The sequence below is a fragment of the Mugil cephalus genome, chromosome 1 (genome assembly GCF_022458985.1).
Source record: "Mugil cephalus isolate CIBA_MC_2020 chromosome 1, CIBA_Mcephalus_1.1, whole genome shotgun sequence".
NCBI classification, from domain to species: domain Eukaryota; kingdom Metazoa; phylum Chordata; class Actinopteri; order Mugiliformes; family Mugilidae; genus Mugil; species Mugil cephalus.
In genome coordinates this window covers 51080337-51105044 of record NC_061770.1, presented here as the reverse complement: position 1 = coordinate 51105044, position 24708 = coordinate 51080337, and the positions used below count along the sequence as shown (strand labels likewise).

The following is a 24708-nucleotide window of genomic DNA, read 5'->3' as shown; positions in this document are numbered from 1 at the left end:
TGATTGAAATAAAGCGTGATTTGAGGGGTGGTTCTCCAAAACGGAGAATTGGTTCACAAAGGATAATAGGATGGTTAATAGGAAAAGACATTTTGAAGGTAGCATTTCTCTTAACGTACATTCACTTAGCAGTTTATTAGGTACATTGGTGAAAACACTCTCCATGGAGGTTATGGCATTAAGCATTTGATTAAAATAACAGATGTTGCTTCAGTTGCATTTTCATTTTGTAGTGCTGATCAATTTTATTGGGTAGTGCTGACACATTAGTTCCAATTATTTTGACATTTTAGTCAGTGGGCTAGGCTAAAAAACCGAAACAGCACCACAAATTTCATCCTCCAAAATGATCATCCTGTTCAATAAACACTTTTCTGTGATGTTTTCTGTGATGCTGTGAGTCGGCATGGCAAGCAGGCAAGGGCGGTGAAACTCCATTGGTTTGGGCCCTTGGAGGTTTACCAGCCACAGCTAGCTGACATAGGCCCAGAACTTGGTGGAGATCATCCACATCTGTAGGAGCGCTTTAGACAAACGTATGAAAATGGATGGATGGAAAGTTTCGTAACATTTCTTTCAAATACTTTGATAGGACATGACCCAGCTGTTCTGGAAAAAAACAAGCAGTACAGTCATGTCTTTTTATTCCTGAGCACATCAAGGAAGTACATTTTGAACCCATTGAAAAAGCAAATGTATTAACACAAGAAATTAGGCTTTAGAAAATGTAGTTTATTTAATTATTCTTTTGCACAAAAAAATTGCATCCACTTCCACCACAGCAACTTTTTTCCTGCAGCGTTTAACAACCATCAAGCGTCTTCTTGTAACCCTTTTTAGTTATTTTTTTTTAGTTATTCTATAAGAAGAACCCCTCCCTTTATAAATATGTACAAAAGTACGAAACAGCAGAAATGTAACGTCACAAGGCCTGCACATCCAACATGGTCGACCCCCCCGTCCTTTAAAAATCATCTAGCTTTCTACAGACAATTGCAGCCTTGCATGGCACATCACCCAGAAATAGCTTGAGACCTTTTTTTTTTCCTTTTTAAAGATTAGTCAGTAAATTTATTTTTAAGTTTAAGTCACATTAGTTTTGCAAAGTCACCTTTGGTTCCCACTTACATCAGTTAAGTATCTCTGTCAAGTGGTTTAAAATGCTTCAGAATGTACCAGCCTCCCAAAATTTGAGTGGGAAAATGATACAATTAACAACCAGTATGTTCACCTCCTCAGTGCTTCTTGCCACAATACAACAATTGTTCCACAGTCAATAAATCAGAAAGTTGAGGCTTCCCTTCCTCCTGCACAGTTCAGATTCAGCAGCAGCCTCTTAAAGTGCTTCAACAAGATCTGAAACCACAACAACTTCCTCCTTCAAGTCTCTAGCTCGTTTACGGTTAGCCACATAGTCCCAGAGTCCTTAACGACAGGTGCAGGACTCGGCCACCATGTCCTCCAGCTCCTTGTAGTCCACCTTCTTCTTGTGCATGACCAACACGCTCATGGGCATGTACTTGTAAGGCACGCAGGACGGTGGAGGGACGTCCCCGACGCCCAGGTCATTGATGATAGTCTGGATGATGGCATGGTTGGGGGAATGGTAGCCGTAGTGGAGCACTCTGGGGCAGTCGCCCTGGCAGAACCGAGGGTTGTACACCGGCGGAGCGAGGAAGTAGTGACCCAAGCCGAGCTCGTCAAACGACAAGCGGAAGGAGTGGAGCTTGCACCGGTTCTTTGGGGCGCTGGTTTTGCGTTTGTGGCTGGGGATGTTGGAGATGATTGAGGCAGAGGCATTTTTCGCAGCATCCAGTGAAGGATCCTTTGGTTCCGAGGATGAGGAGTCTTTGGAGCGACGGCGGCGACGAACCCAAGGGTGCCATCGCCCAAGCTTCCTCATGATGCTGTCACCTTTGGCCCCAAGCAAGTCCACCATCCAGTCCTTCACTTCTCTCTCTTCCTCCAAGTACAAAAGAAGAGACGGGACTTCTAGGTGGGGTTCACCGTCCCATCGTTTTCTCCCCCGAAGACGAGTCCACCACCAGAAGAGGCCATCGTCTTCTTCGGCAAGCTCAGGTTCTGTGCACCAGTACTGGGCAGTGAGGGTCAAGTGCCCCTGTGTGCCGTCATTCTTCCCCTTCTGGACATGACCACTGACATGTGCTGTGATGTCCGTCTCCGTCCACCGCTCATGGGGTTCCAGGGTGACCAGGCTCTCGGCGCCCAGCGAGGTGATCTGAGCCCTGCAGCGGGGCGACTCCATGGTCTGGGCGGTGCTCGAAGTCGCTGAGGAAATGGAGGGAGAAGAACGAAGGTGGATGAAGGAGGCTCTGACAAGCTGCTCCGACGGAAGGGTGTCCAGGTTGTACTGTACTGTGAAAGTGTAGCAGTGGTCTGAGGAAGAGAAGGACAGGGAATTAAATTTCATTCATTCATTTCATCCAGGCTAAACTTTACAAACCCAGTCCTTAATGTCCAGTTGAGACCATTAAAAAAATAAAAGGGATGAAATGGCACCTTTCCTGAATGTTCACCAGAAAATGTTCCCCAATGCCTCAAAAATATACTTTAATTTGTCCGTTCTGGTACTAAGTCTCTGGGTGACACATGTGGCTAAAAAAGAGAAAGGTTTGTTCACAGATGACAACTGACATGAGATCTAAATTTCGAAGTCTTGCGCTGCACACTATGTTTTCCATTTTATTCTGGTTCAATTCCATTTAAATATTAACATATCTTCTCTTCTTACACTTAGACTTTAATGATGTAACATCTCGGTCTGTTACAGGTATTTAAGAGAGTTTAAAAAACTGTTGATAATCAAAAGAATATGACGTTTAATCGTCTTCAAAAAGAACCAATTGTGATCCCTGATGCTTTATTCATTGGTAACCAGTCACGTGAAACAGAGGCACTGAATTTACAATAAAAGGTGAAAGAATGACAGCAATAACCACTTGGAAAAATCTTGAAATCCTACTTAAGAGGCAGTGACTTTGAACTTGTTGAACTTTATCCAAAACGGGTTTAAAAAAAGAAACTGGACTTGTTGAGTTTTGAGAAGACGTTTCTACCACTCATCCAAGTAGCTTCTTCAGTTCTAAGGGACTGGTGGGAAGTTCAGGTTTAAATAGGGAACTCTGGATATAACCCATGAGAAACTTGCTTGACCAGAAACTGGTGCACTAGTTTCTCAGATGAGTGTCAAAATGTGTTCTCAAAAGTCAGCAAGTCCATTTTTTTTTTTTTTTTTTTTTTAAATGCATTTTGGATTCAAGTTCAACAAGTTCAAAGTTGCTGCCTCTTAGGCGGGATCTCAAGAACGCTTTTTTGGATATACCATCACCTGGATGACTGAGAACCTTCAAAGACTTGTTGAACTTTAAACCACAGCAGTAGCAATGTGCTTAGTTTTCAATGACGCCTTGAGACACTCTGACTCTTTGAAGTAGTTAAATATGACAAGAAGTTGTTGCTCTGTGTGTAAAAAAAGGAAGAGAAGAGGTGGAAGCATAACGGTGGCAAGTGAAGCAGATGATGAGGAGGAGGAGGAATGACACTGGAATGAAATAACTTCCACTAGCATTGCATTTTTTTCTTGTTAATTTGTGTGCCCAGTGACCTAGAGCGTGTGGATATCTTTTTCTAAGGTAGACTTTATATTTGTTCAGTTTCTGGCTGTACACATTAGTTCCTAATGTCTTTGTTTTTGCACAAAAAACCTCCATAAACCTCGTCACGGAATCAGAGGCGGGTGTTTCAAATGTTTAGTAAATTGACTGATTCACCTCCTGACGAGGGCAGGTAGTGCACCGAGGACGCCGAAGGTCTCAGCAGGCGCACCGTGTTGGAGCCGAACTTCCTGTGCTGCTTGGGTCTGCCGTCCGGTTCGGCTGCGCTACGGTACAAACTCAGCATGAACTGCAGGTTCTGATCCGCTTTCTGCTCGTCCGTCAGCGGACGGTGGTGCGCGCCCTTGTGCTTGTTGGAGCTCTGCTGGCTCCGACGGCTGCGCTTCAACGTGAGGTGGTGCGAGGCCATTTCCCGTCCAGCTACGACTCCGGTGCCGGGGGAATACAGCATGAAGATCAAACAGGACAAGGCGCAGACACGCAGGAAGCCGCGTTTGGCGCGGGTCACCTTCATGTTGGTTATAAAACCTCTGGTGCTAGCGAGCTCCACCAACGAGCCTGTAGATGGTAACCATCCTCCGCGCGGCCGAGGGCGTGATTTACAGACTCACCTGATCGCTGGCCATTTTAGACATTAATTACTCGCTTCCTGCAATTGACTGTGGCCCCAATTAACCTTTCGGATTTTCATGAGGCGCCAATTGGAGCGCAGGAAACCACGTGAGTGGTGCGTAAAGGTGGGTACTGCTGCGTAAAGGTAACGTTTGCGTCCTATTTAATTTTATTTGGTCCCAGTATATTATTTGTGATTGGTAAAGATCATTCACACAATTGTTTTCCACAAAATTATGATTTATTTGTCTTTTTTTTCCAATTTTGATTATTTATTTATTGTTATTATTGTTGTTAATAGATTTTTAAAATCTGCCTCCCAGGAAGAAGGACGGGTTCGAGTCCGACTCGGGCCTTTCTGGGTGGAGTTTGCATGTTCTCCCTGTGTCTGTGTGGGTTTTCTCTGGGTACTTCGGTTTCCTCCCACCTCCAAAGACATGCTCGTTAGGCTGATTGGTGATTCGAAATTGACTCTAGGTGTGAGTGTGAATGGTAGTTTGTCTCTGTTAGACCTGCGATAGACTGCGACCTGTCCACAGTTTATAGGGCTCCAGCATCCCCGCGACTCAGGATAAGCGGTTGTAGAAGATGAGAGGAGATTTTTAAACTCAAAATCAACAGATTCATTACTGCGACTTAAAATATAACAAGGTTTCAAGGCCTGAATGTTTTGTCGTCATTCCAAAATACATGTTAGATGAAAGGGGATGAAAGAGTGGCGAGGTTCTGTCATGCATGGATAAAACATAAATCCAACATGGATCAATATAAACTAAATCTAAACAGCAGCAAATATAAAAGCAGCAGTGCAAATGAAAGTTCAATTAATGGTTATGAGTATAACTTTTCAGATATTGCATAATTAAAATGAATTAAATTTAATTTGATTGTTTATCCAGTGAACTAGCAACCAGTCAGTAATCCACATCTAAATAAAATAGTCCCACTCAGTTGGGAAGCAGCTGATTTAAAGTCAAGGTTTGAGTTTGTGACGGATTTGGCGCCCCCATGTGGTAGAAAGACTGCAGTGTCATTAGAAGGGACTGATGTTATCTTCCACACAGTCCTGGATTGGAGAGATGGATGTGTGTTTCATTAGAAAAACTAACCCATGGAACTATGGGTAAAGCGCAAGAATTAGGTGTGGGTGGGGGCACCCTTAAGTAAACAACAAAATCAAGAAGACATGCACAGAAGGGTGGGCACCCTTAATGAACTTTCTCAAGCGACAATAGATTATCTTTGTCTTTAAGACTATTGAGTGTGACAGTGCTCTTTTTGTGTGTGTGCGTTTGCCATTATTATTTTGTATTTATTTGTTTTATCGTTTTCAATTTTATTAATTGTAATTTTTAATTTTCTTTTTCTCTTATATTTTGATGCGTTAAGTATGTTCTTATTGAAAATCAATGAAAGACATTGTTTTTTTTGTTGTTGTTTTTTTTTAAAGAAGGGACTGACCTTTCTTCTTGGAACAAAAACACTCCACTGAGTTTTCATTCAGGAGGTTTTGGTTTACGGAATCACTAAATCATGATGTGTTGTATGGAAACATGTTCCTATTGTTTTGACATTGCAGTCAGTGGACTAGGCTAAAAGAAACACTATTTAATTCAGTCCATTTTAACAGCACCACAAACTCCATCCTCCATAATGATCATCCAGTTGAATTACCACCTTTCTGGTTCCATTTCAAAATAGAGTCAACACTAGAACAGTCCTGAAGGAGGATTTAGTCCAAGACTGTTATATTAGAATACATTTGTTTTCGCTAGTGTACCTAGTGATCTGGCTGGTAAGCATATATCAGATATTGTAACAACTACATTGTATATAAATCGGTAAAGCTGCATCTGTTACATACATTTTTAGACTTAAATTACAAGTACTCCATGCAGTACTAAAATACTGGGAGTCACCTTCTCTCTTTCTGGTTTGCATTGTGGGTCTCATTTTGTATTTAGACCACTCCCAGACTCTCAACTTTATTTGCAGACCCTGATTGCATTTTTTTTATATGTTGTTTGTTTGTACGTGTATAATTTGGAGCTGGAGAGATTTGAGATCACTGGGCTTCTGGTAAACAAATTATTCTCATTAGAGAATGGACGGCATCCTGTTTTCTGTTTCATCACGAAATGTGAACACCACAAAATTTACAGAAACATGTGCCCTAGTACCTTTATGTTTTGTCTTGTTTTAACTTTGATCACACATGAAGGCGGAGCTCACCACCACGGCAAATGCTACAACACAGAGTTAAGGTTGAAGAAGATTTCGACCAAAACAAGTCCTCGTGGTCTGAGTGAAAAAGTGAGACGTCTGGGCATGTTCACATCTGTCAACTGTTGGTCTTTGATTTTCTATCTCTTCTCCTTGTTCCTTCTCTTGAAACACAAAGATAGCAACTCATTCACACGCACGCACGCACACACACACACACACACGCACACACACACACGTTCTGTTAAGTGGCACTGCAGAGTGGTGGCATTCCACAACAGTGATTATCTACAGTCCCAATCATTTCAGTCTGCAGGGAGAGTGTGGGAAAATTTAATGCTATGAGGAGCAGACAGCACATGGCTACGCAAAAACATTTAAAAAGTTGCATCAGGAAATTCATCAAATAACTTTAACTAGAGTAGCTGAAAACTACCCTTTGTATACATACAGTCTTAAATGGAAACTGTGTATCTAACTTAGCATGTTTAGCGCATGGTTTGGTGTTTCCTACCTCTGTATGGGAGCTGGTGTTTCCCCATGTTATCTATGTCTGGGCCAAAAATGTGTATTTGTACACATCACAAAGACTACAGCTGGAACAAATTCATCATACCAGCAGGTGGCAAGAGGAGTAGGTTCTACCATTAGCTGGGAGGAGCGAATATTAGCTAAGAAGCAAGTAAACAAGGAAGAGCTACTATTAGCTGTGAGACTTAGAAGTTAGAAAGAGTCTCATTTAGCTGGGAGGTTAGGAAATTAGTAAGAGCTAGGAGGCTAGGAAGCTAGAAAGGGCTACTATTAGCAAGGAGGCTAAGAAGCTAGTATGAGCTGTTATTAGCAGGGAGGCTAGGAAGCTAGTAAGAGGTACTATTAGCTAGGAGGCCAGGAAGTTAGTAAGAGCTACTATTAACTAGGAGAATAGGAAGAGCCGCTGCTGGACTCAGGAGTTAGGAAGAGCTACTATTAGTTAGGAGGCTAGGAAGAGCTACTATTAGCTAGGAGGATAGGAAGGGTCACTACTAGGCTCAGACATTAGGAAGAGCTACTATTTGCTAGGAAACTAGGAAGAGCTACTGTTAGCTGGGAGGTCAAGAACCTAGGAAGAGTCACTATTAGCTAGGAGGCTATGAAGATACGAAGAGTCACTATTAACTGGGTTGCTAGGAAGGAGAGAGCTATTATTAGCAGGGGCAATTGGAAACTAGGAAGAGCCACTATTAGCTGAGAGCTTAGAGATATTGCAGACTTCTATAGAAAATGGCTTGGGCATTTGGATGTCGTCAACACTAAAATCCTAATTGAGAAGTATTATTTACTTGACTGGTCAACATCCAAAAGTTTTAGATCAACAACAACAAAAAAAAGATCACATAGGATGATAAATTGTTGCTAGAAAAGCAGAAATAAATTCACACTATTAGTGTTACAATTATCCCTGGAACACAAAGACAGAGTTTGTTTGAATTATGCAATCGTTCTGATTGATTATATTTTCTTAAAACAGCGGTTACACATTGGCATGACTGGTGAGAGTTTAGCAATGTACGGAATGTGATATCTGATGTTGTTGTTGGCCTGCAGGCATTTGTTCTCGAAGGTGGTCTGTAGCGCTTCTGCACTTTCGCTTAAAAAAATGAGAGGTATACAAGCTGCAGATGATTAAAGTCATATTTGACCATAATTTGAGGTCTTCAGCCTTGCTTTGACTTTTTAAGTCCAGGCTTTACAAGGTTTGAAATTTGTCACTTGAATTAGCAGATAAAAAGAGATCTTTAGCAAAATTTACAAAATCAGAGTTTTAGTGTTGCGTTTAATTTGAACATCAACTTGAAATAATTTTTTTAAAAGATATTTTCTCACTTTTTAAAACTTCCTTAGCCTATTTGGGAAACATGAAAGTGAGGTAACCTTGTTAAAAGTACTTATGTAATTTTATTATAATATCTTAGGACTGTTCTCTGATTTATTTGACCACAAATCATGCAGATTTATACACACAATTAAATGTGAAGATGAAAGCCAGTTCACAATGGTGGGTTGGTCATCAGTGCCTCAAATGAACTGATAGTTTTCACAGAGGTCAGCAGAAAGTATCGGGTCTCATGTTTCAAATGAAAAGCAAAGCTCTCTCTGAATACAGCAGCATTTGAGAAACCCCTGTCTAACTCCCCCTTTGACACTCTCCATTGGATAGTGTTTTCAGTAGCTTCTGTGCTATTGGTTGATTTCCCTGTCAATCACATCCCAACGTTCGAATAGTGGGATGTGCCTCCACCCTCGCTGGGAAAAAGTTTTCCCAAAGTTTATCTGCTGGCGCAAGTAACACCGGAAATACCTTTATAGAGATATCAAAATAAAACCGTTATTCCACGCTTTTCACAGAAATAAACACTTCCTTAGCTAAATACACAAAGCAAGACGGTCTTCATGCACATTTGATAAGGTTCATACTGAAAGTGCAATCAATAACATTTTTTTTTAACTTTTTTTGAACGTTTAACAGTTTAACCGGAAGTACCGAGCGACCTGTTCGCCGTAACCTGACAGTAGGTCAAAACTTTCTTCCCTCCCCCTCTTCCACTCGCTCCCTCCGTCCCATCCATCCATTTGTTGTTGATGCTAGAGCGGTGATGGAGAAGCCGGAGGACGGCCACCGGCTCCGCTAAGCTAGCAGCGACTCGGCTCAGAAACCCGTGAGAAGGAGGCAAGTGGAAGACAGAGGAGAGGTAGCGGTTAAACCGGAGCGGAGAGAGACACACAGAGAATGGAGACCGTTGAGCAGCTCGTCTCTTTCCACCACATTCAGGTCCAGTTGAACGGGGGCGCGCCTTGGGGGTTCACGCTGAAAGGAGGTCTGGAGCACGGCGAGCCGCTAATCATCACTAAAGTAAGATTTACATTGATATAAGAGCAAAAAGTCTCAATTACATGACGTAGAACTGCTAAAAGGCGTCTTTAACTGTACTGCAGTGAGTTCAAAATGATCGTCTCAATTCGCACACTTTACTTTCTGTGTATATTTCTAGGTTCGGTTTGATATTTGCCGATAATTTCTCATTTGAACAGCCCAGGTTCACCAAAAGTGTAGTCTGTGTAGTCAGTTTTGCACATCCCCATTAGTGCTTTCATTCACGAAGTCCAAATTCTATGAATTGAGCCTGTCTAAAAGTTTGCTGCAGTTGCTGTTAGTTTTGCGGCTTTCATGTATACAGGCTTGACACACCACAAGTTAGCTTTAGTAAGGTTTGCATCAATATATGTTCAAACATTTTAAATTAAATTACTTACTTACTTAAATAATTTCCTTAAATTGTCTTACAGGTCTTTACAGTGGATTTGTACACCATTGTTTAAATTCAAACGCCCCCTTTTTGGTTTTGTTTTATTATAGTTTGTGCTTGATATTTGTTCTTTTGACTTTTATTGTGAAAGGATGTGGATGTTGCAAACCAACAGTTGTGGTTAGTTTTGCACACCTGTAAGTCTTCTTTCATTCATGCACTCAATGCAGCCTCAATTACATGACTGAAAATTGTCGTTTTTAATTTAAACATTCATTTTTCTGTGTATATTAATAGTTTTGGCTATATCTGCTCCCAATTTGAGTGGTTGTGGCGGTTGCAACACTCCAGCTCCACCAAAACAACAGTTGTGGTCTGTTTTCCAGGCTTTCATTTGTGCATTCTTGGTTGCTGGTCACTTAACTTTCCAACTCGTGCAAAAAAAAAAAAAAGAAGAAGCATTTTGACTACCATCCAAGTGCCATTCTTTCTCCTCTTCCTCCTCCTCCTCTTCTTCTACAGAGAATAAAAAGTTATTCTCCAAGTCGAAAGCAAATATCCGGTGCTGGTGGATGTTTGTCAGCTGTCTGATGAATATAAAGTCTAATCTAATGCAGCAGTTGAGTTCTCAAACCCGGAGGTCAAAGGGTCTCCGCAAGGGTGCCAAAAGGGGTTCCCAGGGGAATCTCGGATGTAACGAGGCCCTGTTCGTCTTCCTGTTACTTCAAGGTAAAAGAAAAAAAGTGTTGACAGACGACTAAAACCTCTTCAGATGGCTGAGTCTCAGGGCAGGAATGATGCAGTGTGGTGTCTGTGGGTTTCGGGGAATCCTAGAAATGAAAGATTCTCTGATGAGACGTTCCTAGACTTGCTCCCGGTTCGTTTGTCACACGGGAAGAAGCCGATTGAGTCGCAGTGCCCGACAGCGTACGGTGTGGTCCCGGTGTGCTGCGGGAGGTCAGTTTTAGTTTCAGGTGGGCTATTGCAGGAGGGTTTGCGAGAGATTTAGTGTGCACTTTCAGATGCTGACCTCATCTTGTGCGATAAAGTTGCGGGGGCCGATGTTTCCTCCTCCTCAGCCTCTTCTCACGGTTTCACGCCGCGGGCGCTGAGCTGCTGGAAATGAGGAGGCCGTCTTTGAGTTACTGCAAGTAATTATTGGTGTGTGTTCTGCTGGGGGTGGTCTCAATTTTGCGTTCAAGTCCAGTGCATAAGTAGGACGTGCAACCTCTCTCTGTTTAAGAAAAGAAAAAAAAAAAAAAGTCGCAGCAGCAGCAGCGGTGGTGACAGTGGTGCAAATGTTGGCCGGTACACGTCCGAATTCACCACAGCGGGGAATGGAAAAGCCTGGCTCAGTCATCTGGAAACGCACGCCGACACACTAACACAGCCCCTGGGAAAATGTGACTGGGACCGCTGAAGGAGATAAAAATCAAAACCGCGCTCTGTGGCTGTTTTGTGTCCAGCGGCGAGTTGAAACACACGCAGCAGAAGCGGCTCGGGAGGTAAAGCCTGGCGCACAAAAGCGCTTAATGATTAAGTGTTAAGTCCTTGGAGGAAAGAGCAGAGAAGTTAAGGTGTGTTAGTGCGCAAAAGACGTGAGTGTGTGTATACATGAGTTTCCATTAGGCTGCACACAGAGGTTTTACTGTTTCGGACCACAGCGGTCATAATTCTCTCACTTCTGAACGACAGAGTCTAAGAGGGGGCAGTAGTGCAAGAGAGAGGAAAGCTACATCTATAGATAAGATCCAGATAGTTTCTTTGAGTGGGACGTTTAATTCCAGTGTCTCATGCCTCTTCTCTAAAAATGAAGTGGAAGAGCTTTCCTTTGCACCTCACTTACCTGTTTCGTCCCTTCCACTTATCCCCACACATATTCCACGCTTAATTCCAGGTGCAGATGTTTCAATTTTTTGCTGCTTGTTAGAACCGAAGCGTGCAACAGCACATCTGCGTGTTGAGTGGTCAAGCAGCTTTGGAAACCTTCCTCCTCCCACGTGTTTCCGATGTCAGAGCTATGGAGCGGTGCAGGCTTCGCCCAGCGCTCTCTGTGAGTTCTGCGAGTGTGTGTGCTCACCAAGCTGCGCCAAGGTGAGACGAGAGCCAGGGCCGGAACTTTTTTTCAATTTGGGCTGCATCAAATAAATATTTTATATAAATTGATAAACTTCACTAAATAATGTTCCAAACATTTAACCAGACATGTTCTAATGATGAAATCAATGATGGAAAACCCGTTTCAGAAGTGAACTTTTGCCAAACGATACTGTTCAACCCAGAAGTTGAGATTTGTTCGGTGGTGAGTCGAGCTCAAGCTGTAATTGCAAAAACAGCTGTGTCGTTGTTCTGGTCAATTATTCCGCTACCACCCTCTTACGACGGAGCATTAATGGAAATCTGCATGGTTTAGTTTTTATAGCCCCGTATGAGCAGAAACAAACAGTTTACAACTCGTTAGTGCTCTGGAAAGTTCAATTTTACAAAGCATGCAACGTACATAGTTCTCTGGTTGATGAATTCCCACACTTGTGATGGCCAGATACAGGCTTACTTTGGTCATTCTTGTGCGTGGATATTCCTCGCTAGTCAACGTAATAAATGCCAGTGATGACTGATGATGCTGAAATTTCGGTGAACACGCGTTGTACAAACGTCTGTGTCTCCAAACCTCGGGTAACTTTACTGATTCTTCTTTAATCCAAAACAATCATTTGAAAATTGTTTAGATGGAGAAGAAGCCGGAAACACGCACATCGCCATCCATTTCTGGGGAGGTGCCTCCGTAGGAGTCTGCGTTGTCGCTGTAGCTTCGTCAACTTATCACAGGAGTGTAAACCACCGTGGAGTTGAATGGCTCTGATTGGCTTTGAGACGATCCAGTTGCATGCGGAGTTTTTTTTTCCTCGTATCAGTTGAAACGAGCCTCATGATGAAACCAAAATGACGTGTTGCCAAACTCCGACGAGAGCTGAGTTCCCACCACAGATAATGTTTATATTCCCTTCGGAGTCTCCATCTGACAAACAGCTCTTCAAAAAGCACGCCGTCTTCTGTGATTTCTGCGGGACAGTTGTGGACATGTGTGGGACTGAGATTTGCCAGTTGCCCTTTCGCGATGTCCATGTTTTAAAGAGTTTGGCCCTCTGAGAGTTGGAGCGCTGCTGGAGGGGGAAGGGTGGCTTCTCCAGGCTGAGACAGCGCAGGGATATAAGCCATTTGGTCAGCATTCCTCCAGGACCATAACTAATTACTACTGTTGGTTGAGTGTGTGCATAGATGTGGAGATTTAATACTTCTCAGACATGAGTGCTTGCTCTCCTGGCAGCTGGTGATCAGCTGTATAATGACATGCTGAGTTTAAGGTTTTCTCTGCTCGCGGAGTTAGCCGGTCACTCATTAGCTCTGCTGCTCACTCAGACGTTTAGTGAGTCACTCCGTCAGCCTGTTAATGGCGAGTCGTCAGTCAGGGCTTAAAATGTTATGGTGCACTGAGGATGAGGCATGCAGAAAAGCCACGTTGCGTCTAAGAAATTCTGCTTTTGAGGTGCAGGTGAGCAGTCGAAAATCCACCGTGATGGATTGATTTCACATTTGTGATCGTTTTATTGTGGTTTTTAAATGCAATTTCAAAAAAACATTACTATTCACCTTCATTTGTAAGAAATCTTGCTGCATTTATGCGACAACTCTGACATTTGGTCCCATATGTGGTGTTCCCACGGTGCTTTTTATTCTTAAAGATGCCTGCATTGATAGCGATTGGGACGTCCCCCATTAAAAACACAAACATGAACTTATTTTGAAAGTATGTTGGAAATTCCTGGGCGTGACCCTTGTGCATGTTTACTGTCATATGGACATGTATCAGGGTAATTTATAATTTCAACCACCACAGTTGTCAGTTCCATGTGTTTTGTGTGTGATTTAATGTGTGTGGTTGTGATGACTAAGTGGTGACTTCTTCCATTGTTGTCTTTAAAGCAGCTGCTGCAGAGCTGTCAGCTCACGTTCATATGTGGTGAATATGAATTATTGTCAACTCTCTGCTGATTCTTGCTGAGGACATGCGTCTGTCGGTCCTATGAGACACCTGGGCATCCAGAAGGTCTCGACACAGTCTTAGTAGCTTTAAAATGAGTGTAATGTGTGAAATTGTCAACGTGCCAATAACTTTGAATGGATCCCAGTTGCTCGAGTGAGCCGTCTGGACTGGGGTGTCTTCCCCGGCGTTGTTGTTAACTGTTATCTGGATGAACGTCAGACCTTACATGCTGTTCAAGGACCTGTCTGGACTAAGAAGATTCTTTCTTTTGTAAACCACGGACGTTAGAGGGATGAGACAAACCACTCAAAGGATCCTGAATAGAAATCTATGGGAGAATTCCGCGGATAGCAGTCGATCAATTGATTGATTTTATTTTTTAAACCCAGCCTTGACGAGCACCTCGTGAAAAAATGTCCTTCTGCCCTTCACAAACCCAACACAGCGGACTACCAGCAGATTTGCTCTAAAAAAAATAGGCCATGGCGTCAGACATCATCATTTAGAACTCATCCAGAGAAGATGAGCTGCGAAATGACGATGAGACAATTGAGCTCAGGTGTTTTCATAATAGACAAGACTCTGCAGTGCAATGTGTCTTTACATTGGGCTGTTTGTAGCCGTGGAGCACAGGTTATAGGTGGTTTAGTCTCCTGCATCAGTTTGAAAGCCCAGATCATATTCAGACCCTTCGCAGACCCTAACACTGTGCCCTGACTTGCACCTCCCCAGAAATGGAACCATGTTGCGGCGACGCAGGCTCCATGAGCTGTGATTTGGTGGCACGTTTCAGCTGCACTATTTCCAGTTGCTTCTCCATCTCAACTTTCAAATTGATTTGTTTTTATGACTACTTTATGACTACTTTCAGTAGTCATAGTTGAAAGTGAAGCAAGATGTGGAAACAAAAATGAATCTTGCTGTCAAAAAAGACACAACGCTGACTAGTGTTCCGGTGGTGTTTTTACACAGCGAGCCACACTGACGAGTAGACAGGTGTAAATGTCTTGCGCCGGAGTAGGCTGTTAACCTTAAATGAGCCCTGAGAGAAGCTCTGGTCCCAGGTTTGCTTTCGTGGCCGAGGCTTTGAGCAGCCGCTCTCAGCGCGCTGCACAGGTGCTACTGCTGTGTCAACGAACGGATGGGTTTAATGTAGAGGAAGAACTCCCCCGTGCGGGATCAGTACAGTGAACATAATTACTGTTATTACGAGGAGATGGCTTGTGGTAGTAGATGAGCTAATAGTGGCAGGTAGGCTGTAGTCTGAGAAATGTAACTGCACATCATGAAGGTGCAGGCAACATGTGATTGGTGAAATGCATTTAGTCACAAATTGGAAAATGTTCTGGGCTGAACACACCGGGATTAAGTGGCTTTTTTATAAGATAAATGACTGAAAGGCTCTTTTAATTGATTTCTGTCATATTGATAATCTAGTGGGGTGGAAATGCAGTAACTAAATACTGCAGATTTACCTTCAAGACCATCCTTTGAGCTGAAATCACTGCACAGTGTTGTGGACAAAGAGTTTGTTGTTTTTTAGTCGTGGCAAAAATAGACTTTTCTTCTTCTTCTTCAGCTGCTGGAAATCAAACGGTTTCTTGTGCGGGGAGTGCACCACCGGAGTAATGTTTCCGAACCTTGATTGGCCCAGATGATGATATTTTTTTCGCTCTCATCCCGCTGTTGACAGAACCAGAGATCCAGGGATTGTACAAAGGAATGTTTTGACATTTGGTCGGAGGTATGCAGCCAACTGTCGTGGGCCGGTTTGTGTGTGTTTCCCTCCCTCCTGCATTCCTGTGAAGGTAGCCTCCAGTAGCAGTCTGCTCGGCAGGGGGTAGATGAGGATGCCATCAGATAGAGATGCTGTTGTCCCTCCCGCATGTGTGTGTCTCTTTGTGTGTGTGTGTTTCTACGTCCACTGCCCTGCTTTGATAACTGTCCCACCTAACTGGAAACATATGTCGAACAGGAACACAGTCCACAATAGAGCATATTGATGGGAGAGACAGAAAGAACGAAGGGTTTCAACTAATTCTATAAGACGACGGAAAACTTATTTCAAATCTGATCATCTTGTTATCATATTAAGTCGTCCGTGAAGCTCACAAGCCCTAACCCTAACGCCAGTGCTTCTGTTAAATACTACCAGAACACGGTAAATGAGGAAAAAAAAGAAGTAGCAGAGCAATCTGTTATAAGCAACAAATATGCAACGATTTATTAATGAAATTAAGAAAAAAAGAATCTTTCTAAAGTACAAAATACAAGGATGATTTTTTAAATAACATGATCTTGGTTAATAGATAGAACTCATAGTGGCATGTTAAAATTTCTCTTTTGTCCAACCTACAGACCGAACTCAAAATATTTAATTACAATAACAACATCTAATCTACAGAGATATACCAACATTTGTGGACATGTAGCCCTGACCCTGGAGATTAGGATGTTTTCTGACGGCTATTTCAGTTTGTTGAATTCTTGATTGAGATTAAGGAGCTACAAAAAATTTCCGGCGGCCGCCTGTGATCAGATCTCGGCCTTGTGCTCCTTCTGAAAATAAACACGTCATTTGGAGCGCTGTTGAAAAAGCTGTGTCTCAAAACAGTGGATCGCTATCTACTGTTGCTCCTGACTCACAAACCTCACCGTTGTATGCGGGCACATGGTACGATCGAGCAGCAGATGGTCAGGATTTTAACCGAGCACAGGTTTTTCCCTCTGGTCTCTGCTTAATGTCATGGATTTCACTAATTATAAGAATTTAGCCACACGAAAGAACAAGTTGAGACTAGTTTTATACGTTTTCTTCATTCTACACCCAATTTGAGATGTTCAGTTATGACGCCACGCAAGACTTGACGTGATTTTATTTCAGGTTTGCTCAGAGGTTTGTTTGACCTGTGGGTTGAAAGGACACATTCAGTCTGAGTCTGGGGAAACAATCAAGATACGCAGCCTGAATCACAGCGCTGAAAGCCATATTGAACGAATGAACGCACTTATCACATGAATGTTTTTGAGATAAAAAGGCGGCTGTAGGAACATGTAGCATTTAGGTTGCGGGCAGTTGTCGGTGGGTGTGTGTCTGGGTGGGGTTGGAATGCATCTATCTGTGATCTGTGGAGCCTTTAGCTGTTTCTTTCGGGCTATGTCTGGAGGCACACAAACACACACGTCTTCTATCTTTGTAAAGAAACCAACCCACACGCCTCACCGAAAAATGTTCTCGCCACTAAAAGCCAACAACCATTGTTTGCATAATTACATCAATAAATTAGCTGGCAAGCGCGCAGGAGCGTTGTTATTGCAGTCTGAGAGGAAAAAGAAGAGGATGTATTTAAATTATATTCACAGTGTGTGTTTGGGCACGTTAGGGGTGAAAAAGTCCTGACCCGATGCCGCCGCAGTTGTTATGGTTGTTGTCAGGCGTTCTGAGTTTTCTGAAACCCTTTACCCTTTCTCTCTGGGGGGCAACACACACACACACACACACACACACACACCTACCTCAGCCGTGTTTTTGTTCACTAGGATTACACTTGAGTTGCATCTTGATGCGGTGGAGAGTGGTTTTTAGTAGTCCCACTAGGTTTTGTGTTCTGCTGGAGTCTTGTGATTTAGACACAAGTCATTTTCAGCCCAAGTTAGTAAATCTGCCATCTGAGATGTATTTGTGTGTTTAACAGCTTTGGTTTGGCCTTGAAGGAAAAAAAACATAAAAAAATCCCCAAAAACGAAAGTAGTAGCATGAAGCTTTGTAAAGGTCTGTAAGGCCATGAACTCCGTGTTCACCCGATAACATCTTCAGCAGTTCCACACATCTGCAATCATTTTTTTCTCCAATTTATTGTAGCTGCAGTTATATTGGATGGATTATTTTATTAACTCCTGCATGTCTCTCATTTTACCTCCAAGACTCAAAGTTTGCTGATCGTCTTGTGACAGTATCACATTTGTGCATGTTAACAAGAGTTCAGTTATGAAATGATGTGCAGCACTCATCAGGTCCACTCTCATACGCCGTGTTCACACATCCTATTAACATGTGTCCCGGCTGATCCACACCTGGTCCTACCAAGTAAACATGAATCATCCCCCTCTTTATATAGATTCATTCTGGGATCAACATCATTTTAGTTGAATAGAGTGAGTGTGCATTCATAAAAGCTCCCAAAACCCAGGGGAGCTTTATATTTATTGTTTTGTCTAATGTATAGTCCACACCCCACACAATATTCACTGTACAATGCTACTAAATAAAGACAATCAGAAAAATACAAACATATATTCACACCACATCCCCGGTTTATGGTGTATCTAATACATAGTGATACATTAAACACTGTAGATATACAACTTTAACCCTAAGGAGAAGAATGTTTGCTTATGCCTAATCCACTATATAAAGGGCTGTTTGGTTTTGCCATAAAGTGGTGGTAAAATGTTACACAACAGTAGAAATTGTAAAAATGTGTTTCTTGTCACCACTTGGGATCAGAACTAAACATTCTTTTGGATTCTGTTGATGACGTAAAAGCAGTCGTCTCAGAACGACGGATCGCTGTCTATCACAGTCTCAGAACCACAAACAACACGGTTGTACATGGGCACATGATAAGAGCCCAGCAAACAAAGTTGCATCATCTCAGTTGGATTTTAACCAAGCACATGTTGATTTTCCTCTGTGATCTTGGTAACTCAAGGTCCACTTCCTTGTTTTATAGAGCTTTCAACATCTTTTAAAAACAGACCCAAGCACTGGGGCTACAGTTGTTCCTATTTAAACACCCAGTCCACCAGTCTGTTAGACCCGACCCAGTTACTTGGATGTAATGTCTTCAAGAATATCTACCAGGGCAGTTGCCCTTGTTCCAGCTTTGTGTTTTGAATATACCTGAGAAGACGTATCTCCCTTAGATGGTTTTTGTTAAAAGAAAAACTGGTAATTGACAAAAATGAATCAGCAGTTGTTGAGTTTAGATCAATCCTCTTTATTATCCGGTTCCTTTAATCCCATGTTCAGTTCCTCTTTACATCGTTTTCCATCCACCGCACTGCAGCTATGTTGCTTAGACGTGAGAATTCGTTCCCGAGCTGTTATTGTTGGCGCGAGAAGGGCTGTTACAGGCGTAATTTGTGTGCGTTTCTCTGCGTCCGTGTTTATATGTTTACAGTTTATTGCAACGTATCCTTGCCCTAAACCACACACGAGCACAGTGACGCATTCCACCATGCAATGTGGTGCTCTCTCGTGGCCACTCTCTGGCAAGGCCACTCCAGCTTGAGGTCGAAGGATGAGACAAGACTCTCTTTGTGTGCTGGATCTTCTCTCGTCCTCTTCCCTCCCATCTGTTCTCGGGACTTCGTCCTTTCATCCCCCCCGTCTCTCCCCCCGGTCTTTATCAGGAACGTGGGTTCCGCAGGGAACGTTCACGAGAACTTCACGTTCTGGCCTCGCTGGAAGTGGGACGAGTGGAACTTCAAGGGCGACAGTGGGTGTGTTGCGTTCTTCTCCGTTAGGATTTATGAGGAGATTGCCCAGATAGTTTATTCATCTCCTGGGTTTTAGTTGGATTTGGGTTTTGCGAAAGTCAATTAAAGTTGCTGATAATCAGTGTTCAGTGTCTCTCTGACCAGGAATGTGACTTAAATGCTTTTCAAAATTAAAAAGAAATTCCTGAAATGTCATTCAGACCATCGTGGGACATTTGCTAATAAATGCTATTATAGATTTCAATGAGAAGACAAACAAATCTCACCCGGATAAGTGCAAATCCTCAAGCTAATTTTAAATAAAACCATGTTCAGATATGCTGAAAGTTTCTTTTTACTTGAGAAAGATGTCCCAGTTTAGAATAAATCTGTTTATCTCAATTGAAGCTTCTAATTTAAGCTAACTCAACTGGCCAAACCTAAGCAGATGTGCTGAATGTAAGGGTGAAAACGGCGTTGGATAAAGGGATAGGGATGGACGGGAGAGTGAAACAGGTGAACTAAAGCTGACAGATGGACAGAGTGTAAGGAAAGGGGCGGAAGATGGCGGATGAAAAGATGAACAAAAAGAAAAGACAGGCGGGATGCCTTCAAATATGGCAAAAAGACAGTGGATAGGGTGAGTTGATTTAAATAGGAGCGGAGAGGCGGGGGTTGCCTTTAGTCCCTTTAGCGGTAGCCTGATGAATAGATAATGGTTGGATGGATGGAGGGATAATAGATCAAAAGATAGAGGAGGTGGAGATGAAAAGGGGGAGGTAAAGGTTTCCGATTTCTGGACACGGCTGCTGCCAGATTGAAGCCCTCCTGCTTTTCTGTGTGGATTTATAAGATGTTGATCACATCATGGTGTTTCCTTCTAGATCACTCACTACTACAAGTTCCCAAATTAATAAGAAGGAAAGTTAAAGTTTGGATCAGGTGGATCATGTCTGCATTTGAACCAAACAACAGAACCAAATTTTTTTTTTAAGGATGCAATTTGTTAATTATTTCTGAAGAATTTGACTTTCACAGTACCAACTCTTATGATCAGATTGTGATTAAAGATGCTAAATTCTGATTGGTGCTCTCTTAAAACCTAACAAACGAGGACAGAAATGGTCTTAACAAGACTCTGTCCTACCTTTTCACCAGGTGCTTTACAGTTGTTGTTACATCTCTGTATTTATAGGAAAGATACTTGTGCACTCATAGATCTGATGGTTCAAATCTGCCCACAGCCATTATTTTTAATCCATTACAGGCAGTCATTGCCTACTACTGGTTATTTCCATCTTATGACACATTTTTTAAACTGTCATCTTTTTCCAGTGTGATGCATTACAGTTAAAATAGTTGAGTAGAGGGCCCAGAGAAAAGAAGTTAAAAATATCCACAGCACACACTCTGTTGTGATCTTCCAAATAAACTCTAAATGCATCCAGTCATGAAACTGCCTCAGGAAAAAGAGTTGAGAGGGGAAGGTCATTTACTGCACTTTAAGAAGTTAATGTTTCACCCATATTTAACTGTGTGTGTGAGAGAGATAAAGACACTCACACACCAGAGTCTTTTTTTTTTTTTCTTTTATGACATTGATGGATCAATCCAGTCGGGGGCTCTGGTCCCACCAGGCCGCTGACCCCTTTCACCTCTGCTATTGTCCGCTCTGGTCACCGGATCTAATGGCTTCCATACTCCAGCAGAAACACACAGCTAGGGGCGTGTGCAAAACCTTTACCCTGGGACACATTCATTTCCACCGGTGTACCTAATGTTTTGACAAGCGAGTGTACATTCAGTCTAACACAGAACGAACATACTGAAGAATGGGGTTTCTTTCTACGTACGGGCTAATTAAGTTGTACTATTGATTTGAAATATTTGAGTTACACTACAGGAACTTACTTTTCAAATTGTTAATGTATCAATTGTTTCATGAGTAATCTGTTAATCCTTCGCTTCACTTAACTCTAATTAACCACAACTTCATCACTTAAATACTAAACTTACTTGAAATGTTGGACTGTCATGTACTGTCATCTACTGTACCTGATAAGAGAGAAACTATCCATAAATTTGTATTTTAGTGTTTTAGCTTGATCCAAGTCTCCACTAATACAGAGGGGGTGGAGCTTATGACCTATTCTGCAGCCAGACAGCAGGGGGAGCTCTACTTGCTCAGGCTTCACTTTAGAGGAGCTGTTCTGTCGTCCATCTTTAGTTACATTCTGTGATTCCACATGTCACTGTTAGAGTTTCTCATTTGTTCTCCTATTGACCTCAAATGCACAAATCCATCCCCACAAATGGACTATTTGTGTGTTTTGTGTATGCACACACTGTACACCAAACCATTGTGCAAGTGTCACAAAGTCACAAAGTGTGTGTTGTTCCTTCATGTGTGTCATTAAAAAGCCAATTTGAGGCTTTCGGCAGATTTAAGGGAGTGTGTGTTGTGTTGTATTGGGGGATTATGGGAGTTGGAGTGTGTTTTCTATGATGTATAGATCCAGATGACAGCTGAGGGTTAAGGTTCGACAGGTCGGTGTTTCTTCAGGGTCGGGGGGTTAGCACGACACCGCCGTTGCTTCTCTGCCAAAGGATTTGTGAGTATTTGAGCTTTGATGTGGCCGATCACTCTAAGACTGTAATGAGGGCTTGTTTTCGCAGATCAAGTGGGATTTTAATGGCATTACTGGAGCTTAAGGTGGTAAGAAGGTCTTTGGTGTAAAGCTGTCGAGGTTTCTGCACTGGGTTTCTCAAGGATCACCTGTCAGTCAACACCGTGGGCGGCAGAGTGATGCCTGTTGTCTTTGAGTTTTGAGTTTTTTCCATCTCGTCATGCTTAGTTAAACTACCTCTTCGTTTTCTTGGTGAGAGAAATAACAGCTATACACCAGCTGCCGACCAAAAGCAGATGTTAAGAGATGAAAACGGTTTATAGTTGTGTAAAATTTTGAGAAATACATTTCCATTTATTTCCCTTCATCATAATACACTCAGAGGTTAAAGCGTGTAGTTGTGGGAGTTAACCATAAAACATGTGAGTGATGAGTTTTTTCTTTTGATGCTGTTTATTTTACATATATTTCAAACATTGTCGTCTCTTGAATTCATACGGCGCCTAAATTGGAGACTGTGTGTTTTTTTTTTTTTTTCTTCTGTCGCCACGTTTTTTTGGCACGTCCTCACACTCAATGGACCAAGGAGACTTTTTTAATTTGGATTTAAAATATTTAGTCTCATCCTGGGAGTACAGCTAATAAAAATATACAAGTGAGGGGACCCACCAGAAAGTGGCCCCAGCAACATTTAGAATAATTACTGAAAATATCCCAGACAAAAAAAAACAAACTGAAGTAGCCATGAGTCTGTTGAGATGTATAGAGTTCTATATCAGTGGAGGAATGTTTCAAGTGGTTTTAATGAATGGGGCATGTCTCCTGGCTGTACAGAAAGTCTCTGAAAACAGCTAAAAACAGCTACTAAGATAAAGTGACAAAGACTGGTCATTTAGGTATTCAACTTTCACACTGTGGCCGTTTAGACTTGTGCGTCCATTGGACATGATAGCTACGTGCACCCTACCCAGAAATGGAATGGTGATGTGATTGGTCCTCTCTTAGTAGCGTGTTTGCACTTTCTTGTTCATGGCCGCTTCTCTGACAGTTTCAGACTGACTGTTCTGGTGTCACTGGAGATGATTCAGGGGGTCATGCGACCACTTCATTTGTCCATTTTCCTCAAAATGAAGACTGGCATGACGAAAATGAGAAAAGAGAATTGTGGGATATCGTGAGACAAGACTTTACGAGAGTTACAGCTCATTCTCGAAACACCTTTTAATGGAAACACGTACAGAGAGTAATCGAAATTTAAGAAATATCCCTTTTATTTTGTGAAGTGCAGCTCGTTATGTGTTTACATGGCCCAAATCAAAGTGGTTCTGCCATTGGAACTACCAGAAATAGAACAGCAGCAGCAGAAGAAGAAATAGTTTCCAGCTTCATTTACAACACTGAATTCATTCAGTAGAAGAAGACGCCCGAGATGCTTCCTCTTTCCAGCACTGCTGCCGACATCCATTCCAGCTTTGATCATCTGTCTGAACAACTGTTTGTTCATCACCTGAAGTTTACCCCGCGTGGGGCAAACATGCTCAGAGAGGATGGGTTTATTCTAACCAAAGAGAATCAGATCAAGTGTTTCCATGGTTATTATGAGATAATTTGGCAAAATGTCTTTCAGAACATAGCAAAACAATTTTGAAAGGGAAACACCTAAATGGAGACTTGTAAATGGGAACTGAATGGATTCAGGATCCTAGTTCACGTAAACACGACTACAGCTGAAAATAGAACATTGATTTGACTCTGTGAAATCATGAGTGACAAAGGAAAACACTGTGACAACAGAAAGCCTCGGTGGGTGATAAAGACAACAAAGACCGAGTGGGATCGGCTGCTGGTGTGGAGCTGAAAGGAACGTCTCAATCATAAAACTGAGACAGGCATGAGAGCAAAAATACTTTACGCACACTGTTCACCTTAGAGAGAGCAAAATATGACTGTTCACAAGCAAGGGAGCATTTACTGACACGCTAGTGTTTGGCCTTGTCAGTACCTTTCAGGATATTTCTGTGGTTTCCAAGCTGAACTGAATAGTGGGTGTTGGGATTTGGATTCACTAAAGATCACTAAAGCAAAAGTTATTTGTCCATTTTTTTTTCTTCTCTAACAGTCTGGTATTGAGATTAATCCAACTGTGTGCATGATCCAGGGTCTCTGCTGTCCTGCGGGGCCACAGCACTGATGCTACACCCAGAAACGGCTTATCTGTCTGGGGCATCATTGTCTTGCTTCATTGTTTCCATGGAAAGGCCGTTTAAGGACAACACTACCCAATTGCAACACCGGGGATCAATCGAGCCAGACAGCGGTATACACATGCAAACACACATCTAGCTGCTGGTGCGAGCGTGGGAGCTTTTTTTCCTTTTTCCATCTCTGCGGCTCCCCTCCTCCCGCCCTGATAAAGAAGGCCTTGTGCTCGCGTGGGTGTGAGGAAGGGAGGAGAACCTCACAGGGCTCAGACTGGAGGGCAGAGGTTGATGGAGGGTGTGCAGTTGTGCGAGAGCGAGGGAAACGTGCGTGTCATATATGGAAGAGTTCAGGAACGCAGCCTTAAAAACCATACGAGCAAAAGAAATGCTTTGCCTTGCTTTAAACATGTGGCGTCCAACCTGGGGATTTGGACTTGAGTAATGGTCCCAGGGTAAAAGAAAACATTCTCTAATGAAATGCTTTTCAAAATCTTTTTGCTGGAACTGATCAGTCTTCAGTGAGACGTTTTATTGGTGATCTAGAGGAGGAGTGTCCCATTCCTTAGCCAGCAGTTCAAAATTCCAAAATATAATTATAAA

The 24708-nt window shown here is 42.5% G+C and overlaps 2 protein-coding genes across 2 annotated transcripts in view; one reads left to right on the top strand and one right to left on the bottom strand.

Moving 5' to 3' along the window:
- Positions 1–711: 711 nt before the first annotated feature.
- Positions 712–4322, bottom strand: bmp15 (bone morphogenetic protein 15). Its single transcript, XM_047601506.1, has 2 exons — positions 3792–4322; positions 712–2397 (listed from the first exon to the last, which is right to left on the bottom strand). Exons 1-2 carry the CDS (start codon positions 4147–4149, stop codon positions 1427–1429), a joined length of 1329 nt encoding a protein of 442 aa, XP_047457462.1. The 5' UTR covers positions 4150–4322; the 3' UTR covers positions 712–1426.
- Positions 4323–9073: 4751 nt separating this feature from the next.
- Positions 9074–24708, top strand: part of shroom4 (shroom family member 4) — a 63573-nt gene continuing 47938 nt past the window's right edge. Inside the window, exon 1 of the mRNA XM_047567924.1 lies at positions 9074–9360. Within this exon, the coding sequence (XP_047423880.1) occupies positions 9238–9360 (123 nt within the window). The 5' untranslated portion in view covers positions 9074–9237. The remainder of the gene's footprint in view (positions 9361–24708) is intronic.

Bases quoted from the DNA above. Each gene is read 5' to 3' on its own strand.
- bmp15 (XM_047601506.1), bottom strand. From the start codon at position 4,149: ATGAAGGTGACCCGCGCCAAACGCGGCTTCCTGCGTGTCTGCGCCTTG. The intron at 2,398-3,791 runs GTGAATCAGTCA...TCTCTTCCTCAG, and splicing joins CTACCTGCCCTCGTCAGGAG to ACCACTGCTACACTTTCACA.